Source organism: Bufo gargarizans, chromosome 5, assembly GCF_014858855.1.
Source record: "Bufo gargarizans isolate SCDJY-AF-19 chromosome 5, ASM1485885v1, whole genome shotgun sequence".
Lineage (NCBI taxonomy): Eukaryota > Metazoa > Chordata > Amphibia > Anura > Bufonidae > Bufo > Bufo gargarizans.
The window spans coordinates 173,388,196-173,408,673 of NC_058084.1; the positions used below are offsets into that span (position 1 = coordinate 173,388,196).

Genomic DNA, 20,478 nt, shown 5'->3' on the forward strand with positions numbered 1-20,478 from the left:
GCTGTGGCGTTGCAAACCCTGCTTGAACGCACGGCTCATTTAGCTTCCGTTGCCGATGGGTCGGTTGTCGCTCCTGGGCCCGCTCCTACTGCCGCTCCGGTTGTTGCACCAGAATCTACCCCGACACCTGTTGCGGCGCCTGCGGTGTTTCGGGGTATGACCGGTTCTGCCCCCCTTCCACAGCGCTTTGGGGGAGAGCCAACTCAGTGCCGAGGTTTCCTTAACCAGGTGGGCATTTATTTCGAGTTGCTGCCACATGCCTTTCCTACTGAGAGATCAAAGGTGGGCTTCTTGATCTCGCTGCTCTCGGACAAGGCCTTGGCCTGGGCCAGCCCTTTATGGGAGAACAACAATCCGGTGGTTGCCGAGTTTTCCGGTTTTGTTGCTTCTCTTCGAAAGGTATTCGATGTGCCGGCTCGTGCTGCCTCTGCTGCGAAGCTCCTTATGTCCATCAGACAGGGTTCACGATCCGTAGCTGAATACGCCATTGAGTTTCGTACCCTGGCAGCAGAGGTGGGCTGGAATAATGAGGCTCTGGTCGCTGCTTTCTCTCATGGTCTCTCGGATGCCTTGAAGGATGAGGTTGCAGCTAAGGACCTACCAGTGGAGCTCGAGTCTCTTATTTCTTTCCTGATTTTGATTGACACCAGACTCAGGGAGAGACCTTCCTTTAAGGAGAGCCTGCGGAGGTCTTCTAACAGATTGGCGCCTACGTTTGCTGTCCCACCCGTGCCTCCCTCTCCTCCCACGCCTCCTGGGGATGACTTGTCTGGGGGTGAACCCATGCAGCTGGGGTTTGCTCGCCTGTCCGAGGGGGAGAGGGTACTCCGGAGACGCGAGGGCCGATGCATGTACTGTGGTCTCGGTGGGCATTTTCGGTTGGCATGCCCGAACCGTCCGGGAAACGCTCGCACCTGAGATCCTGTCGGGGGCAGATCTTTGGTGGAGTCTCCTCGTCCCCGGTTTCCCGTGTTGACAAACCACTGATTACTGTTGTCCTCTCCTGGGTCGGGGGCTCGGTGACGACCCAGGCGTTGGTGGACTCTGGTGCTGGTGGTTTGTTCATTGATAGTGTGTTCGCTGCCGCCAATTCCATTCCTCTGCAGCCTCGAGGTTCCCCACTGGCTCTTGAGGCGATAGACGGCAGACCCCTTCTGCCGCCACACGTGACTCAGGAGACCCTTCCAGTGGGGATGGCCATTGGTGCCGTTCACAGAGAGTCGGTCTGTCTCCAGGTTATTTCGTCTCCACACTACTCGGTGGTCTTGGGGTACCCCTGGCTCCAGAAGCATAATCCGACTTTCGATTGGAGATCGGCCGAGATCCTCTCGTGGTCACCGCAGTGTGGGGCTAGTTGCATCCATGGGCCTGTCAAGTTGCTGTGTACTTCCTCGGACTCTCTGTTGCCTCCTGAATACGAGGAGTACCGGGATGTATTCGATAAGGTGCGTGCGGTTGCCCTACCTCCGCACCGCCCATACGATTGTGCCATAGAGTTACAATCTGGTGCCGTTCCTCCTCGTGGCAAAGTCTATCCACTGTCGGTAGCGGAGAATGAGGCCATGGAGGAGTACGTGAGGGAGGCGCTTTCACGCGGACACATTCGCAAATCCTCGTCCCCGGCAGGGGCTGGATTTTTCTTTGTGAAAAAGAAGGGCGGTGAGTTGAGGCCTTGCATCGATTACAGGGGTCTCAATCGCATCACGATCAAGAACGCTTACCCGATACCCTTGATTTCCGAGCTGTTCGATCGCCTCAAAGGGGCCACGGTCTTTACCAAACTCGACCTGAGGGCGGCATATAACCTGGTAAGGATCAAGGCGGGCGATGAGTGGAAGACCGCGTTTAACACCAGGACCGGTCATTATGAATCCTTGGTTATGCCCTTTGGGTTGTGCAATGCGCCCGCAGTCTTCCAGGAATTCATCAACGATGTTTTCCGTGACCTGTTGCAGCAGTGTGTGGTGGTCTATTTGGATGACATCTTGGTATATTCTGAATCCATGGAGGCCCACATTCTGGATGTCAGACGAGTGTTGCAACGGTTACGAGAGAACAAGCTGTTCGGTAAGCTTGAGAAATGCGAATTTCACCGATCCCAGGTAACCTTCTTAGGTTACATCATTTCCGCTGAGGGGTTCTCCATGGATCCTGAGAAGGTTTCGGCTGTCTTACAGTGGCCCCAGCCCAGTGGTCTTCGTGCCCTGCAGCGCTTTTTGGGCTTCGCCAATTATTATCGGAAGTTCATCAGGGACTTTTCCATGCTAGCCAAGCCTCTCACGGATCTGACCAGGAAGGGCAGTAATCCCCAGGTCTGGCCGCTCGAGGCCATCCGAGCTTTTGAGGCTCTAAAATCCGCCTTTGTGTCGGCTCCGATTCTGTCGCATCCCAACCCTGGGTTGCCTTTTGTCCTCGAGGTGGACGCGTCTGAGACGGGAGTAGGCGCCCTTCTGTCTCAGCGTAGAACACCAGAGGGTCCTCTGCTTCCTTGTGGGTTTTACTCCCGGAAACTGTCTTCTGCGGAGTGCAACTATCAGATTGGTGACAGGGAGTTATTGGCCATCGTGCAGGCCCTTAAAGAATGGAGGCACTTGCTCGAGGGCTCGGTGGTTCCGGTTCTCATCCTGACGGACCACAAGAATCTGACCTACCTCTCTGAGGCCAAGAGATTGACACCACGTCAGGCCAGATGGGCTCTGTTCTTGTCACGTTTTAATTACGTGGTCTCCTACCTACCCGGTTCCAAGAACATCAGAGCGGATGCCTTATCACGGCAGTACTCCGAGCTGTCCGGGGAGGAGTCGATTCCGACTTCGGTCATACCTCCGAATCAGATCCTGGCCGCTATTCGCACCAGCCTGACCTCTCCCCTGGGTGAGCAAATTTTGGCGGCTCAATCTGGTGCTCCCTCTGGGAGACCCAACGGCAGATGTTTTGTGCCTGAGGAGTTGCGCACTCGGTTGTTGCGAACCTACCATAACTCCAAGGCCGCGGGGCATCCTGGAAAGAATCAGCTGTCCTGGGCTGTTTCACGTCTGTTCTGGTGGCCTTCTCTACGTTCCGACATCGCCGCATATGTAGCGGCATGCTCCGTTTGTGCCCAGAGTAAGTCCCCTCGGCACCTTCCGTTGGGCCTTTTGCAACCCATAGCCACCGGGAAGCGTCCATGGTCACACCTGGGGATGGATTTCATTGTGGACCTCCCTGCATCCCGAGGCCATACGGTCATTCTCATGAACAGCATCCCCCAACATAGGCTATGTGACGTTTCCACCCGTTGGAATTCCACCCTCCATATGTTGGACCGACTATACGAACAGAGAAAGGCCATAAATCATTTCTTGATGATCCAAGTGGACAGGAGTACTCCCCTGTGTAACTTCGATGTCAGCCAGTGGCAGCTCATGCGTGACACCTGCCATTTGCTCAGGCCCTTTGAGAAGGCCACGTTATTTGTCAGACACCAGGACTACGGGATGAACAATGTAATTCCCCTGCTTCATGTCCTGGAACAGATGCTGGTAAATCTGGCTGGTCAGGGGACAGGAGACGTGGCACCTAGATCTCACGGCCACAAGAGCCCTGTGGGGGCTGAACGGGAGGAGGAGGACATTGGAGCACAAGCAATGTGTAGCGAAATAGGTGGTTTCTCTACACAGGTGACAGGAGAGGTGGAGCAGGAGCAGCCAGAGGAGCTACAGGGCGGTGAGGAAGAAGAGGCAGAGGAACCAGATACACCGTGGTAGTATACAGTGGAGATGGAATCAGGGAGTTTCTCTGAGTCACTTGCGCAAATGGCCCACTGCATGCTCACTTACTTGCGTAGTGACAGACGAATTGTCACCATTTGGCATAGGGATGACTTCTGGCTCTCCACCTTCTTGTACCCTCGCTACTGGTCCAAAATGGGGTCCTTTTTTACACCCGCTGAGAGGGAGGACAAACTGAACTACTATAGAGACATCCTATGTAGTCAGTTGGTCGCTGCCTATCTGCACCATTTTCCATCCTCTTGCAGGTTTGACCGGGGGGCCCTCTGCGCTAACGTTCCTCTGCCATGGCTGCTGTGGCAGGGTGGGGGGTAGGAGCAGTTCCAGCTCCATCAACAGCAACTTGAGTCTAGAGTCGCTGATGAGCAGCTTTCTTCACCCGCCTAGTGAAGAAACTACTCACCTGCAGCAGCAGCTAGACCTGGAGCAGGACCTGAACAAGCAGGTGGTGGCATACTTGGACAGCACCCTGCCACTCCACATTAAAGATCCGCTGGACTACTGGGTAGCCAAACTGGATTTGTAGCCGTGACTGGCAGAGTTTGCCCTGGAAGAGCTGTCCTGCCCGGTCAGTAGTGTGGCATTAGAGCCGGTGTTTAGTGCAGCGGGTGCCATAGTTACCCCAAGAAGAACTCGTCTGTCCACCCAAAATGTGGAGAGACTGACCTTTGTCAAGATGAATCAGGCGTGGATCAGCCAGAATTTCCACCCACCAATGCATCATCCATTGTGCCACATCAACACTTTAAAAAAAGAGACCGGTTTCTTCTGGCTACCTGCCTCAGCTACTATTCTGATGCTGCCACCCACCTGATGCCACACATCTGATGCCACCTTTCACCCACCATCTTCAGCTGGTACTGGTATTACCACCCACCTCCCCACTCTGTCACCGGGTCACTCTGTGGTCTCGTGATTCTGCTGCTACCTCCACACTATGTCACTTTGCCACTCTGTGATCTCCTGATGCTGCTGCCACTTCCACACTATGTCACCTTGCCAGTCTGTGGTCTCCTGATGCTGCTGCCACCTCCACACTATGACACCTTGCCACTCTGTGGTCTCCTGAAGCTGCTGCCACCTCCACACTATAACACCTTGCCACTCTGTGTTCTCCTGATGCTGCTGCTACTTTAACTCTGTCGCCTTGCCACTCGGTGGCCTCCTGATGCTGCTGCTGCCAACGCCACACTGTCATTGTGCCACCCTTTGGCCTCCTTCTGATGCTGCCACCTCCATACTGTCATTGTGCCACCCTGTGGCCGCCTCCTGATGCTGCTGCCGCCACCTCCACACTCTGCCATTGTGCCACTCTGTGGCCTCCTCCTGATGCTGCTGCCACCTCCAGACTCTGTCATTGGGCCACTCTTTGGTCTCCTCATGCTGCTTCCACCTCACCACTATGTCATAGGGCCACTCTGTGGAATTCTCATGATGTTCCCACCCTCCTCACTTCATGACTGGGATACTATTTTGCCTTTCGGCCTGGCTGACATCATCATTTATTTGACCCTTCTTCTGATCTATCAAAAGGAAGGAAAAATAAGATGCACAACAGATCCTGTCTATGTAACAGCTGTAAGGCCTGCATGACATGGTCCCTATTTTGCATCAGAATTGGCTTATGATTTGGTAGCCAAAAGCAGGAGTGGGTACAAAACACAGAAGACATACAATCATTCCATTTACATGTCTTCTCTGTTTTGGATCCACTCCAAACAGTTTTTTTTTGGCTTTAGCAATACTGTTGGATTACTGACCAAATGCTGACCGAGTGAAGGCGGATGTTCCACAGACAGGATCCGTTTTTGGGGGTTATTGGTGTGACGGATCAGAGGAAGGGCAAAATTAACAGTGACGTCGACACAAACTTACTGCTGACACCCTCTCCACTCTGTCGGGTGGGCTCTACTTGTATAAGCGTTTAATAGAACAGGTTGTGTAGACATCTATGTGAAATCAGCTGCCGACAGTGTAAAAGGAGTGCGCTTCTTCTTGACGCTAAAATTGACCTGTAAGGCTGAGTTCACACTTGAGTTATTTGGTCAGTTTTGGCCCTGTGACTGCCCTAATAAGTGAAGTGTGCAGTGATTCTAAGAGCAACGCCTCTCATCACAGTATTGTATTACTACCACAGCAGACTTCCTATGCGTATTACTACAAGGCACAGTGTTCTATACCACTATACAGGCTCTCTGCAGCCAGGAAATTGCCGTATTTGAATGTGATTCGCCGCAAATAAATTCAGATCGAACCAAATTTTTTCTAAAAATTCGGCGAACCGGCCGAATCAAATTTTTAAGAACTTCGCTCATCTCTAGTTGCCATGGTAGCAAATTAACTCTTCTGTGTGGTAACATCATATCATGTAAATTCTATTTATAAATATGTCCTTCTTAGTGGAGGTCACATGATGGGAAGTGCATGCAGAGGTCATACTTCTAAAGCAACCCCAGAGCAAGCATGATATTTATATAACTGCAGCACTTAGAATGTTTTACGTTACAGTTAAGTTTTGCTGTAATTGTATACAAATATGATTTTTTGTATTTTGACAGTATCCATAAACAAATATCCACCGCCAGAGCTGAAATCTAAATGTTCCAGTTTAAATAATAGCAGAAAAAAGAGATTGGTGTGAGTATTCATTTCTTTACTACGATTTTAAAAACCATTATACATTTATGGATGCTTGTGATGACTGTGAGGACAGGCACAATACACTAAGATTGATCATGAAATACACAATATTTATCATTATGCAAGAAGTAAAATAACAATCCAATGATGAATGAGTACAATCCCAATAACAGTTATAGGGACAGTGCTGCTAACAAATTGTCTAAACTGTAGTTTTGGGGAATATTTTAATGCCAAATCTATATAGTGTCTCTCCATGCCTGCTGAGTGGAGAACCTTTTACAGGTCCACCTTTTCTACCCGCCAATAGATTCTATCCTCTTATACAATATGAGGTCTCATAAACACACTGAAGCTGCAGCTGCATCCCCCCTCCTTTCTACAGGCAGGGAAAGGTGCACTACAGGCTGCTGGAAGGTGAAGAAGATGCCATTTTCCACTAATAAAATACTTTTCAAAGTTTCATGCTTCAAGTAATCAAGTCTGACGCTAAATGTCGAAACACACATACATCACCATAGGGTTCTATGGAGTTCTAAGTTCTGTTCTGTAGAACATTGGGGGTTCATATCAGTGGCAGATCCAGAGCTTGGTCTCAGGAGGGGTACTTCCCCGGGCAATAGGAGATTATGGGGCCCCTGTGTCCCCACCCACCCTCAAGCCACACCCACACACAGCCGCACCCATATATCACACCCATGCCTCTTACATCCAGTGATGTCTCCTTTGATGTAGATGTTCTCTTTCTTCATCTTCTCCATTTAGACCAGACAACCAGGATGATTTCTTTCAGCCATCTCTCATCTCTGCAGAGTTTGACAGACATCTTAGTTTCCTACTTTTCCTCCCACCTTCTCAACATCCCATTATGCACCTCCAATACTGAGACGCTTTGCCCCCCAAAGCTATACTGTAGAAACAGATAAACCCCCTGAAAATACTAGTTACACACAGATAGCGCCCCCTTTAATAATTATTGGAACACAATGCCCTAAAAAATAACTGCACCCAGCAAATAGTGCCTCTGACACTAATAGTGTAGCCATAATGTCCCCCAAAAATAACTGTGCTAAGCTGATACTGTGCCAGGGCGCCCCCACAGTAATAGTGCTCCCTAAAATCCCAACAATAGTAATAATTCTGTGCCACAGTGCACTTACATATTAACATAGTAGCATAGTACATAAGGCCGAAAAAAGACATTTGTCCATCCAGTTCGGCCTGTCATCCTGCAAGTTGATCCAGAGGAAGGCAAAAAAACCCTGTGAGGTAGAAGCCAATTTTCCTCACTTTAGGGGAATAAAAAATTCCTTCCCAACTCCAATCAGGCAATCAGAATTACTCCCTGGATCCACGATCCCTCTCTAAGTAGTAATAGTGCTCCTACAGTGCCCCCAACAGTAATTGTGTCCCAGAAGTAATAATGCTCTCATAGTCCCCCAGTTGTAATAAAGCCCCCTTATAATGTGCGCCAGTACAAAAAATGCTCCGTTGTGTAACAGTAAAAAAAACAAAAAAAAGCCTCCTCTTAGTGCCCCCAGTAGAGTCAATGTCCCCAGAGTACCCTCATGTGATCCAATGACCCATACTGTGTGCCACTACAAAAAACACTTAGTGTCCCCAGTTGAGCTAAGGTGCCCATAGTTACTCTATAATTTGTGCCAGTATAAAATACTCCTATATAGTGCCCCCAGAAGATGCCCCCATGGTGCTCCTCCCCATCCTATATAGTGCCCCCAGAAGATGCCCCCATAGTGCTCCTCCCCGTTCTATATAGTGCCCCCCAGAAGATGCCCCTATAGTGCTCCTCCCCATCCCCATAGTGCCGTTTATAATGTGGCAGTATGAAATGCCCCTATAGACTGCCCCACATAGATGCACCCAAAATGCTTCTCTACCCCCTTCCCCATAGTGGCACCAAAATTGGTGCCAGTATAAAATGCTCCTAAATAATGCCCCCATAGTGCTACTTTCCTTCTTCTCCATAGTGCCCCCCCATAATGTGCCAGTATATAAGGCTCCCATTAGATGCCCCCATAGTGCTCCCCCCATAATGTGCCAGTATACAGGGCACCCATTAGATGCCCCCATAGTGCTCCCCCCATAATGCACCAGTATATAGGGCCCCACCCCCCTCCTTGCTATACTGTACTAAAAATAATTAAAACAATAAACACTTGCTCCATGACACTGCAATGCGATGCAGGCCTCTTCCGGCCTGTGTCCCGCTCTGTACTGCTCAGGCGGCGCGATGACGTCATCGCGCAGCCTGCACCGGCCTCTGATAGGCTACAGGCACTAGGCCTGCAGCCTATCAGAGGAACGGCCAAGGGAGATGCCTCTCCCCTGCTCCTCTGCACCATTCATCTGTATCGCTGTCCTGAGGACGGCGATACAGATAAATATGGAGATGGAAGCGCTAATCTCTCCCTACCGCTGCCACCGCCGCCGGGCCCAGAATGTTTAGTCCACCGTCTGCCCCTGTCTCTCACTATATTCTTGGGGGGGGGGGGGGCAGTTGCCCCGTTTCCCCCCCCCCCCCTCCCTACACCCCCTGGATCTGCCAATGGTTCATATCTTGATGGCCATAAATAGACATTGAAATTCAGGCATTTTACAATTATCTAAAAATGGTCTTAGATTTTAGAGATGATCAAACCAATTCTTAAAGGGGTTGTCTAGGCTTTTTCTATTGATGACCTTTCCTCAGAGTAGGTCATCAATAGCAAATCGGCAGGGGTCGCATGAAAATTGGCGGGGAAAACAACTGGGAAGAGGAAGATGGAGGAACACATGACTCTGGGAGTGAGAGGGCTTGCCCTGATTGGCTCAGGAGCTGACAGCCTGTGAGCCAATCAGGGACAGCATTTGGCCTGATCCTTCAATTGCATATTGACAGGTGTATCGTTAGCAGGCAATCTGATGATTACTGGATAGCCATGCTTTTAGACCCTCAATATCAAATTAAAGTAGGAGAATGTTTTACTGTTGCTGAAAGGGAGGACAAATTGCTGTTTTACCAGGATACACTTTGTACGCTGCCTGACTCATCTTTCTGTGAGCAGACATGTGCCGCCCACATGTCTGAGCAGGATGCCTCTCTCCATCCTCCGCTGTGTCACCCACCTCTGCCATCTCTGCCAAAAGAAGCAGAAACCACAGCAGCAGCACCTAGTTCAGTCTCATGAACATGATGGAGCAGTTTTTTCATGTGTCGCACTAGACTGACAAACTGAGATGTACCACCTAAACAAGCAGGTCAGTCCTACCTGGACTGTGGCCTTTCTCAGGCGCATACCATGTTCACTGACCCCTCAGACTTTTGAGCAGTTAGATTAGAGTGGGCAGAACTGGCCTAGTTTGCCCTCGCTGTAATGTCTTGGTCAGCCTCCAGTGTCATCCCAGAGTTTTCAGCATGGCAGGTGGCGTGATTACACCCAAAAAGACAAACTTGCCCTCCACCAGTGTGCAATACATCAATTTTTTTTTTATATGAATGAGGCATGGATCCAAAAGGATTTTCACACACCTCCGACTGAATCTGATTAATAGATCTGCCATTGCTGATACTGGCTATTTATTGCTGACTCCATGATGCTACTCCTACTGTCTGCATGCCTACCACTATGTGCTGTTTGTCTGCTGCTGCAACCACTGCCATAGCTGCTACTCTTTCTACCGTCACTACCATTACCGCTCCAAACCATCACTACTACTACCCCTAAACAGCCATACACACATATAATGCCTTTCTCACTCCATGTTGCGCTGCTACTGCTGCCTCTATTACCAATACACACCTTGGGCACTAACCTTTTCACATCCACACTGTACTGCTGAGGCTCCCCCAAAAAGGGAGAATTGTTTAAGCCAGTGTTTCTTCCAACATTACCATTTGTAGGGACATGTAAAGGCAGTCATTCTGCCTCCATTTTGGCATCACTTCTGGATGCTTGTGCAGAACAAGCCACTGTTTCTTCTGACAGTGTGTATAAACACGGGCAGACGTCTGTCTCCATTAAGGCGTCATTTTTGGATGTTTATGCAGAACAAGTAACTGTTTTTTGTTAACACTTTTGTGTGTATAAACTGGGGCAGACAAGTGCCTCCATTAAAGCATAAGTTTTGGACCGTTTGTTGAACACAATGTTATTTTCCCCATAACACTGTATGTGTTTAAACACCAATTTTTAAAAGATTTTTTAATTTTAAAATGAATAATATATGTGATGGTGCAGTATGTTTTTAAACAGGCTGTACATGTCAGTGTCTCTCTGACATTATTTTATATTGCTGTCATTGCATTAAAGATCTTAAAGGAAGGGGGAAAGAAAGAGCAAAAATCGGAAAAAAAGAGAGAAGAGAGTGTCATATGCCAATTTTCAGGCAAATTGGAGCACTTTTTATTCAGGCCCGAAGTGAATTTTATTGACAGATTCAAACACAAAACAAAGTTCAAGAAGTTTTCTCATCTCTAAATAATGAACAGATAGATTGAACAGACAGATAATGTGTGTTTGCTTTGGTTACTCAGTCTAACAGCCCAGATAAGTGTTAAAGCCTTGGCTGTGAGCCCTGTGATTAGGGGTGCACCTAGCCTTTCTGCTGTCTGAGGCGAAAACTAAAACAGCGCCCCCATGCCAATTTCTTAACCTAACCCCTTTGCAACAATGAAAGCGCTCATTGCCCATGGCCCTTCCGCTGCCCCCCTCATTGGTGGTGCACCCCTGCCTGTGATACATCCATACAAGCTTAGACAAAAAGGAGAGAAAAAAGGGTTACTGAGCTTGAGCTAGCACATCTAAGCTCACTATGGCGGATATACCACTGCTGACTACATCTCATAATTATTCCTGTGTTACTCCCTGCCACTAGTATACAAAGATTGCTCATGTGGATCATTCAGAGACCAAAGGAAGATTCATTTTTCATGTAATAAATTTGTCACAACTTGGGCTATCCATGCAGTACAAACTGAAGTCTACTGCAGCTATGAGATGGGATAGATTTCACCTTTAATTTATACCAGTTTTCGGGTGCAAATTATGATAAATGCATCAGGTTTAAGAGACCCTGTCCCTTTTACTCAGCTCCACTCACTTTCTAAAGTGCAAGGAGCAATGCAAAATCCCCAAATGTCACACATTTGTGAGCAAAATGTCACTTAAAGGGGTTTTCCCATCACATACAATGGGGGCATATTGCTAGGATATGCCCCCATTGCCTGACACCTCTGGGACCCACACCTACAATGAGAACGGAGCAGGGAAATAAATGGAGGGCGCATGCATAGCTGCCTTCCATTTTTTTCAATGTGGCTGCCGAAAATCGCCAAGCTCTGGCTCGGCTATTTCCGTCTGCCCCATATAAATGAATGGGAACAGCGGCCGCGCCTGCTTGGTGCGCTTTTATTTACTTGTATGTGAGCAACGGGGAGCAGAGCTTGGTGGTGGACAGCCACCACTCTCTCATTGCTCCGTTCTCCATGTAGGTGCAGGTCCCAGAGGTGTCACCCGCACCTATTAGACAATATGCCCCCACTGTATGTTATGGGAATACCCCTTTAAGCAAGAACTGGTGCACAGCTTTAATAAATCCCTATACATTTACACTCTCTAAATGTTCGACTATATTAATTAACTACATTAATAAATGTTTTCCTGAGTTTCTATTTGTGCTTTTATTACATGGGTATCTCACAGCATGAAACAGTTAGTCCCCACCAACAAGTCTAGTGGGAGGCCCAAAAATACAAGTGACAGCATTTCTGGAAAGCTACCTGCTTACATCTAAGAAAGTCCAACTGACAACAGATTCTACTTTTGCCGGTAAGAACTGTTTAAACGTATACACCATGCAGTATAAAGGGTATTAAGGTGTAGTACATTCCTCAGAAATTCTCAGTGTATATTAACCTTAAGGCTGAGTTCACACGAGCGTGATTTCCGCGCGGGTGCAATGCAGTAGGTGAACGCATTGCACCTGCACTGAATCCTGACCCATTCATTTCAATGGGGCTGTGCACATGAGCGTTTTTTTTCATGCATCACTTCTGCAATGCTTTAAAATCGCAGCATGTTCTATATTCTGCGTTTTTCACGCAGCCCTGGCTCCATAGAAGTGAATGGGGCTGCGTTAATAACGCATTGCATCTGCAAGCAAGTGCGGATGCAATGCGTTTTTCACTGATGGTTGCTAGGAGATGTTGTTTGTAAACCTTCAGTTTTTTATCACGCGCGTGAAAAACGCATCAAAACGCATTGCACCCGCGCGGAAAAAACTGAACAACTAAACGCAATTGCAGCCAAAACTGACTGAACTTGCTTGCAAAATGGTGCGAATTTAACTGAACGCACCCTGAACGCATCCGGACCTAATCTGTCACGCTCGTGTGAACTCAGCCTAAAGTAAATTGTTACCTTTTCGCACCGTGTGGTTTTAGGTCCAAACTTCAGTGCCGATTAATTTCTTACAAGGAGTCTGCCAGCAGTTTTACCATAGTAGCATAGTTTGTAAGGCTGAAAACAGACATCTGTCCATCCAGTTCAGCCTGTTATCGTGTAAGTTGATCCAGAGGAAGACAAAAAAAATATTTTAGGTAGAAGCCAATTTTCCTCATTTTTAAGGTCCATTCACACGTCCGTTGTTTCTTTCCTGATCTGTTCAGTTTTTTGCGGAACAGATCTGGACCAGTTCTGTACCCATTAATTTTCAATGGGTCCTGAAAAAAATCTGACATTGTGCTGTCAGATTTTTTTCAGGACCCATTGAAAATGAATGGGTACAGAACTGGTCCAGATCTGTTCCGCAAAAAACTGAACAGATCAGGAAAGAAACAACGGACGTGTGAATGGACCCTTAGGGGGGGAAAACATTGCTTCCCAACTCTAATCAGGCAATCAGAATAACTCCCTGGATCAATGACCCCTCTCTAGTAGCTATAGCCTGTAATATTATTACACTCCAGAAATACATCCAGGCCCCTCTTGCATTCCTTTATTGTACTCACCATCACCACCTCCTCAGGCAGAGAGTTCCATAGTCTCACTGATCTTACCGTAAAGAATCCTCTTCTATGTCTGTGTACAAACCTTCTTTCCCCCAGGCGCAGAGGGTGTCCCCTCGTCACAGTCACATAAATAGATGATGGGAGAGATCTCTGTACTGACCCCTGATATATTTATACATAGTTATTAGATCTCCCCTCAGTCGTCTTTTTCTCTAAAGTAAATAACCCTAATTTTGACAATCTTTCAGGGTACTGTAGTCACCCATTCCAGTTATTACTTTAGTTGCCCTCCTCTGAACCCTCTCCAGCTCTGCTATGTCTGCCTTGTTCACAGGAACCCAGAACTGTACACAAGACTCAATGGGGGACATTTACTAAGCATGTTGCGCCACAATTATGGTGTAAAGTATTACAAAAAGAATAACGTTTGATTTGAGCAAAATATATCAAAGTTTATTTTCTCCTGAATTTTCACCATAAAGAATGCATCACAGCAGAAATGAGCCTCATATAAGCCTCATTTATCATCCTCTTATCGGTAGAAATGGCTCAAATTGTTGCGGACAATTAAGTCAGCTTATGTGGTGGTGTTTTGTGTAAAAAGTTGCATTTATAGCATAAGTCGCATTCATAAAAAGAAAAACCAACTCGTTGTGGGAACAAGTAATAGGCAAGTATAAAAACAAAAAGTCGCAATTTGCCAGTGGAAATGTCGCAAACATGCTTCAAAAGTCACAAATATGTTTCAAAAGTCGCAAGTATGGTCTGGCAGAGTTGGCTGAAAAGCCTGCCCATTAGTGCCGGTGACATCACCGAGCTCACTGCTAGGCAGAAGCCTCCAGCTAGCTTTACCCATGGAGAGCCTGGTACGTCACCGATCTCCACAAAAAATCCTTTGTCCTGTGCGATTCAGCGCAGTGCAATGGAGAGTCATATCAGGGAGGCTGCCTGGGTAAAAATGGGGATATGTCCGGGTTCAGCTATGAACCCTGACAACTCCTTTAATAAATGGAGTGGTTTAAAAATGAACTTTGAATGCTGCAAATCCACAGACTCTCTCCACTGTTGTGATTAACAACTGTAGCGTCAGGACAGGAGAATCCCTTTAATAGGTTTTGTAGTAGTCAGAGCTCTATCTTTCTGATATAAACACCACACTATTGTATAGACAATTGTTCGGGCTTCCTACACCTACCACTAGAGAAAGCACAAGAGCTTACTGCATTTTGTGTTATAATGAAACTGGCAAGTGTATAAACTACAGTTGCAAGAAAAAGTATGTAAACCCTTTGGAATGATATGGATTTCTGCACAAATTGGTCATAAAATGTGATCTGATCTTCATCTAAGTCACAACAATAGACAATCACAGTCTGCTTAAACTAATAACACACAAAGAATTAAATGTTACCATGTTTTTATTGAACACACCGTGTAAACATTCACAGTGCAGGTGGGAAAAGTATGTGAACCCTTGGATTTAATAACTGGTTGAACCTCCTTTGGCAGCAATAACTTCAACCAAACGTTTCCTGTAGTTGCAGATCAGAAGTGCACAACGGTCAGGAGTAATTCTTGACCATTCCTCTTTACAGAACTGTTTCAGTTCAGCAATATTCTTGGGATGTCTGGTGTGAATCGCTTTCTTGAGGTCATGCCATAGCATCTCAATCGGGTTGAAGTAAGGACTCTGTCTAAGCCATTCTGTTGTTGATTTTCTTCTAGGCTTTGGGTCGTTGTCCTGTTGCAACACCCATCTTCTGTTGAGCTTCAGCTGGTGGACAGATGGCCTTAAAGAGGACCTTTCACATGTAAAAACAATGTGAGTAAGTATGCTGGCATGGAGAGCGGCGCCAGGGGATCTCACTGCACTTACTATTATCCCCGGGCGCCGCTCCGTTCTCCCGTTATGCCCTCCGGTATCTTCGCTCTGTAAGTTATAGTAGGAGGAGACTGCCCTTGTCCTGTGGGCGTCTCCTTCTCCTAGGCTGCAGCGCTGGCCAATCGCAGCGCACAGCTCACAGCCTGGGAGGTTTTTTTCTCCCAAGCTGTGAGCTGTGCGCTGCGATTGGCCAGCGCTGCAGCCTAGGAGAAGGAGACGCCCACAGGACAAGGGCAGACACCGCCTTCTATAACTTACAGAGCAAAGATACCGGAGGGCATAACGGAGAACAGAGCGGTGCTCGGGGATATAGTAAGTGCAGTGAGATCCCCGGGCGCCGCTCTCCATGTCAGCATACTTCGTTCACATTGTTTTTACAGGTGAAAGGTCCTCTTTAAGTTCTCCTGCAAAATGTCTTGATAAACTTGGGAATTCATTTTTCCTTTGATGATAGCAATCCCTCCAGGCCCTGATGCAGCAAAGCAGCCCCAAACCATGATGCCCCCACCACCATACTTCACAGATGGGGTGAGGTTTTGATGTTGGTGTGCTGTGCCTCTTTTTCTCCACACATAGTGTTGTGTGTTTCTCCCAAACAACTCAACTTTGGTTTGATCTGTCCACAGAATATTTTGCCAGTACTGCTGTGGAACATCCAGGTGCTCTTGTGCAAACTGTAAACGTGCAGCAATGTTTTTTTTGGGACAGCAGTGGCTTCCTCTGTGGTATCCTCCCATGAAATCCATTCTTGTTTAGTGTTTTACGTATTGTAGATTCGCTAACAGGGATGTTAGCATATGCCAGAGACTTTTGTAAGTCTTTAGCTGACACTCTAGGATTCTTCTTCATCTCATTGAGCAGTCTGCGCTGTGCTCTTGCAGTCATCTTTACAGGACGGCCACTCCTAGAGAGAGTAGCAGCAGTGCTGAACTTTATCCATTTATAGACAATTTGTCTTACCGTGGACTGATGAACAGCAAGGCTTTTGGAGATAATTTTATGACCCTTTCCAGCTTTATGCAAGTCAATAATTCTTAATTGTAGGTCTTCTGAGAGCTCTTTTGTGTGAGGCATCATTCACATCAGGCAATGCTTCTTGTGAAAAGCAAACCCAGAACTGGTGTATGTTTTTTATAGGGCAGGGCAGCTGTAACCAACACCTCCAATCTCATCTCATTGATTGGACTCCAGTTGTCTGACACCTCACTCCAATTAGCTCTTGGAGATGTCATTAGTCTAGGGGTTCACATACTTTTTCCACCTGCACTGTGAATGTTTACATGGTATGTTCAATAAAAACATGGCAAAATTTAATTATTTGTGTGTTATTAGTTTAAGCAGACTGTGATTGTCTATTGTTGTGACTTAGATGAAGATCAGGTGACATTTTATGACCAATTTGTTCAGAAATCCATATCATTCCAAAGGGTTCACATACTTTTATTGCAACTGTATATGCATTATAGGAGTTGTCCAAGTTAAATAAAACTCATACAGCTCTTGTAAATGTGCTAAAATAACAGAAGCAGTGCTTCCCCTGAGACATTCAGCACTGTGCTCGGTCCTCCCACTGTTAATGTCACTCCTGGCTGCAGTGGCGATGTTGTGTGCACACTGGTCATCATGTAGCCAGTGATTGGCTGCAGCAGTGACCTCTGTGTACGAAATGTTGCAGCTGCACCAGGAAAACAAACAGCAATGGGGAAGACAAAGCATAGTGCAGGAAGTGGTAGGTGAGAAAAAGAATGAGTACAGTGCCTTGCAAATGTATTCACCCCCTTCACCCCCGACATATGAAAGATCTGAGACATGTGCACTTGGCAGCTGAAGACATCTGTGTCGGTCCTGTATTCATATGTGCCAGAATTGAAGATAAAAATGATGTTTTAAGACATCCAAATGAATCTCTAGACGCAAGGGGGAATTGCCATCATGCCTAGTGGATCAGCTCTCTCTGCAACTACCGTGCCCTCTCCACTTTGATTGGCAGAGCCAGATATTGAAAAACACAAAACACCTCATCGCACCTGGTCCTGTTAATCAAAGTAGATAGACCGCCTCTGGTTGTAACAGCAATGCCCCTGTTCCTAGAGGCTCATTTGCATATATTGAAACATCATGTTTCTCAGCAATGCGGGCACATATGAACATGGGACCGACACAGTGCCTTCAGCTGCCAAGCACACATGCAACAGGTCAAATTCATAAGTACAGATCTGCTAACGGATGCCCTTTAAATGAACGTTTATGAGGTTGGGAGATTAGAGAAGGCTTTTCGTGAGCCTTCAGCTGATGGAACTCAGGAGGGACAGTGTGCAAACAGATTCATTTTTAACCGCATGTATAACAAAAAGTGCTGAAGATTTTGAATGAAGACCGATTGAAAAGTAGATTTTTAGCCCAAAATGGGTAAAATGCAATCATAAAAAAGTACCCCAAAGGCGTCCATTGCCTGCAGGACTTAATAAAATCCAATATTATTCCTCTGACAACTTCCACCATTTGCAAACTGTAATGGAAAAGTCCAGCTCACCTGCTATTTCCATCCTTGATTGTTATCCCCTCGTGCATGGAAACCATAGGTAAGACCTCGAATTTTGAAACAAGTAAAGATGAATCCAACACCGGAGTATCTTTGAGTTGTTCATTTCTTTATTGTCAGTGATAAAATATTCGCAGCATCAATAACGTCCTCTTGTTTCAACCAAAATCTACGCGTTTCGAACTTGGTAGTTCTTTCTCATTACTTACAAGGAAATGCCCAGACAACTAGATTTATAAAAAATGGTTAGTACCTCCCATTCAAATGAGGGGAGGAAAAGGAAAATCAGGTGTGAAATTTTAATAAGGCTGTTCTGGGCGTTGCTTGCATAGCTAGCCTCATTACATACAAAAGTCCAAAGACAGAAATGAAACAAAAACATTATAGTGCTCATAAATGTTAGAAAAAAAGACAGTGGGTATAAATCTGTGAAACGGCTGATGCCCGAACCTCATTGTGTCCTATTTTCTGTATATCATTCCATATATGCCATGTATCATTTTTTTGGTTTTATATATAGACTGAATTGGGGCAACTCAGTTTTTATGGATATTCAGACTGTGCGTTTTCTGCAGGATGGTTGAGTTCATTTTATCCTCTTGTGTTTCCAGGCTTGGTACACAATGAGGTTTGGGCATCAGCCGTTCCACAGATTTATACCCACGGTCTTTTTTCGAACTTTTATGAGCACTATAATGTGTTTGTTTCATTTCTGCCTTTGGACTTTTGTATGTAATGAGGCTAGCTATGCAAGCAACGCCCAGAACAGCCTAATTAAAATTTCACACCTGATTTTCCTTTTCCTCCCCTCATTTGAATGGGAGGTACTAACCATTCTTTATAAATCAACTACCAAGTTTGAAACGCGTAGATTTTGGTTGAAACAAGAGGACGTTATTGATGCTGCGAATATTTTATCACTGACAATAAAGAAACAAACAACTCAAAGATACTCCGATGCTGGATTACGCTTTACTTGTTTCAATCTTCCACCCTTTCCAATACTAGTTGTTAAATGACTGCTGTGCACTACTTATCATGCTATCTCCCTTCCCATCCACATGCGGGGTCAGAGCCAATAACCACATGGCCAGTGGCTTTCACATGCATATATGTAGAATAAGTGTAGAGCAATACAACATTCTCAGTCCAAATCATGATTACTCATCACCTTCTTTATTCTGTTTACAGGTAACAGAGGGACGGGCTGAGTTACCTGAAGACCTGATCTACTGTCTGATTCTACAATGCTCTTACAGTCCTCATCCAATCTACGAATTCAAACGTGTTCTGTGGCAGATAAAGCACAAAATATACAATGGCTGTACGTGCAGCACCCCATAATCTACAACGCAATAAAAAATGATGTTCACTTCAGGGAATCCTTTCTTAGATTCTTCTTTTTAAGATCTTTGTTTGAATGCTGTACTGTACTGCTAAATCTGTCAGTACCATAGTCTTTGAAACAAGTGTGCAGGACTTTAGGCTAGTTTCACATCTCCGGCACGTAGATCCAGCCGCCCGATCTGGCAGACAATGCTGGGAATCGGCTGCACACAATCTGAGCGTGCAGCTGTTTGTGTCCAGCTGATTCTTCACATTTTTGCTGGAATGTGGCCGTATCTCCACTGGACCGCATTATACTTAATGGGGCCCAACAGGCATTCCCCGTTTGTATCTGGCAGTGCCGGATCCAGAGAATTCATGCCGTAAATGTGAAACTAGCCTTGGCTATCTTTGTTAGTTCCACAGACCTGGAATGGAGCAGCAGTGCACATGTTTATCTGCTTCTCCATTAAATGTGAGGACTTGGGGCCCCCATTTTGATGACTGGTAGAGGTATCAGACCCCCACCAATCTGGCTTTTATCACTTATCCAGTGAAGAGGTGATGAATTGATATAACTGGAGTACATCTTTAAAGGGGTTTTCCAGGATTACTAGGGTTTTTAACAAATATCGTCATGTAGTTGGTTACCTCATGTACATCTTCTCCTGGTTTTCACTGTGTAAGCAAATCCCTCTGGTTCATCATGTATGCAGCACTTCCTGTTCCTGTATCCATCCAGACCCACGATGACCTTCTCCTTTCTCTGGCAGAGCTCTGGCAACACCCCTAACAACACACAACATTGTATAGCTCCTCCCACCCAACTAGTTACATAGACACTGCCCTATCACTACCCCTAACACCACCCAGCGATTGTATAGCTCCTCCCACCCATCTAGTTACATAGACACTGCCCCTAACACCACCCAGCCATTGTATAGCTCCTCCCACCCATCTAGTTACATAGACACTGCTCTATCACTGCCCCTAACACCACCCAGCCATTGTATAGCTCATCCCAACAGACAAACAGCACAAAGGAAAATCTAAACATGTGTAGGCTTAGACAACACTCCAGTGTCAATTAGGCAAAAAGGCCCCCTAGAAAGGGAGGAGTATCACTGTCTAAAATATAACTTTTTATTCATTGTACAACTAAAACACACCACAATGATGCAATATCTAAAAAAAAAAAAACATATGGGGTCCAAGCCTGGTACCCAGTACTGGTAGCAAAATAATAAACCTGCTCCACCTGGTGAAAGGTGCAACCAGTCTTACCAGACCAATGGAAATTCTGGGATCA

At 46.3% G+C, this 20,478-nt stretch overlaps 1 protein-coding gene across 3 annotated transcripts in view; it reads left to right on the top strand.

Moving 5' to 3' along the window:
* LOC122937796 (collagen alpha-6(VI) chain-like) overlaps nucleotides 1–19,755 on the top strand; it is a 280,737-nt gene extending 260,982 nt beyond the window's left edge. For 2 of the 3 annotated variants that reach the window (XM_044292844.1, XM_044292845.1), the window contains 3 exons: nucleotides 6,329–6,407; nucleotides 12,113–12,238; nucleotides 19,035–19,358. In XM_044292844.1, coding sequence (XP_044148779.1) covers nucleotides 6,329–6,407; nucleotides 12,113–12,203 — 170 coding nt within the window. In that variant the 3' untranslated portion in view covers nucleotides 12,204–12,238; nucleotides 19,035–19,358. Of the gene's footprint in view, nucleotides 1–6,328; nucleotides 6,408–12,112; nucleotides 12,239–19,034 lie in introns of all 3 variants that reach the window. The other variant, XM_044292846.1, reaches the window with a different exon arrangement.
* Nucleotides 19,756–20,478: the final 723 nt, after the last annotated feature.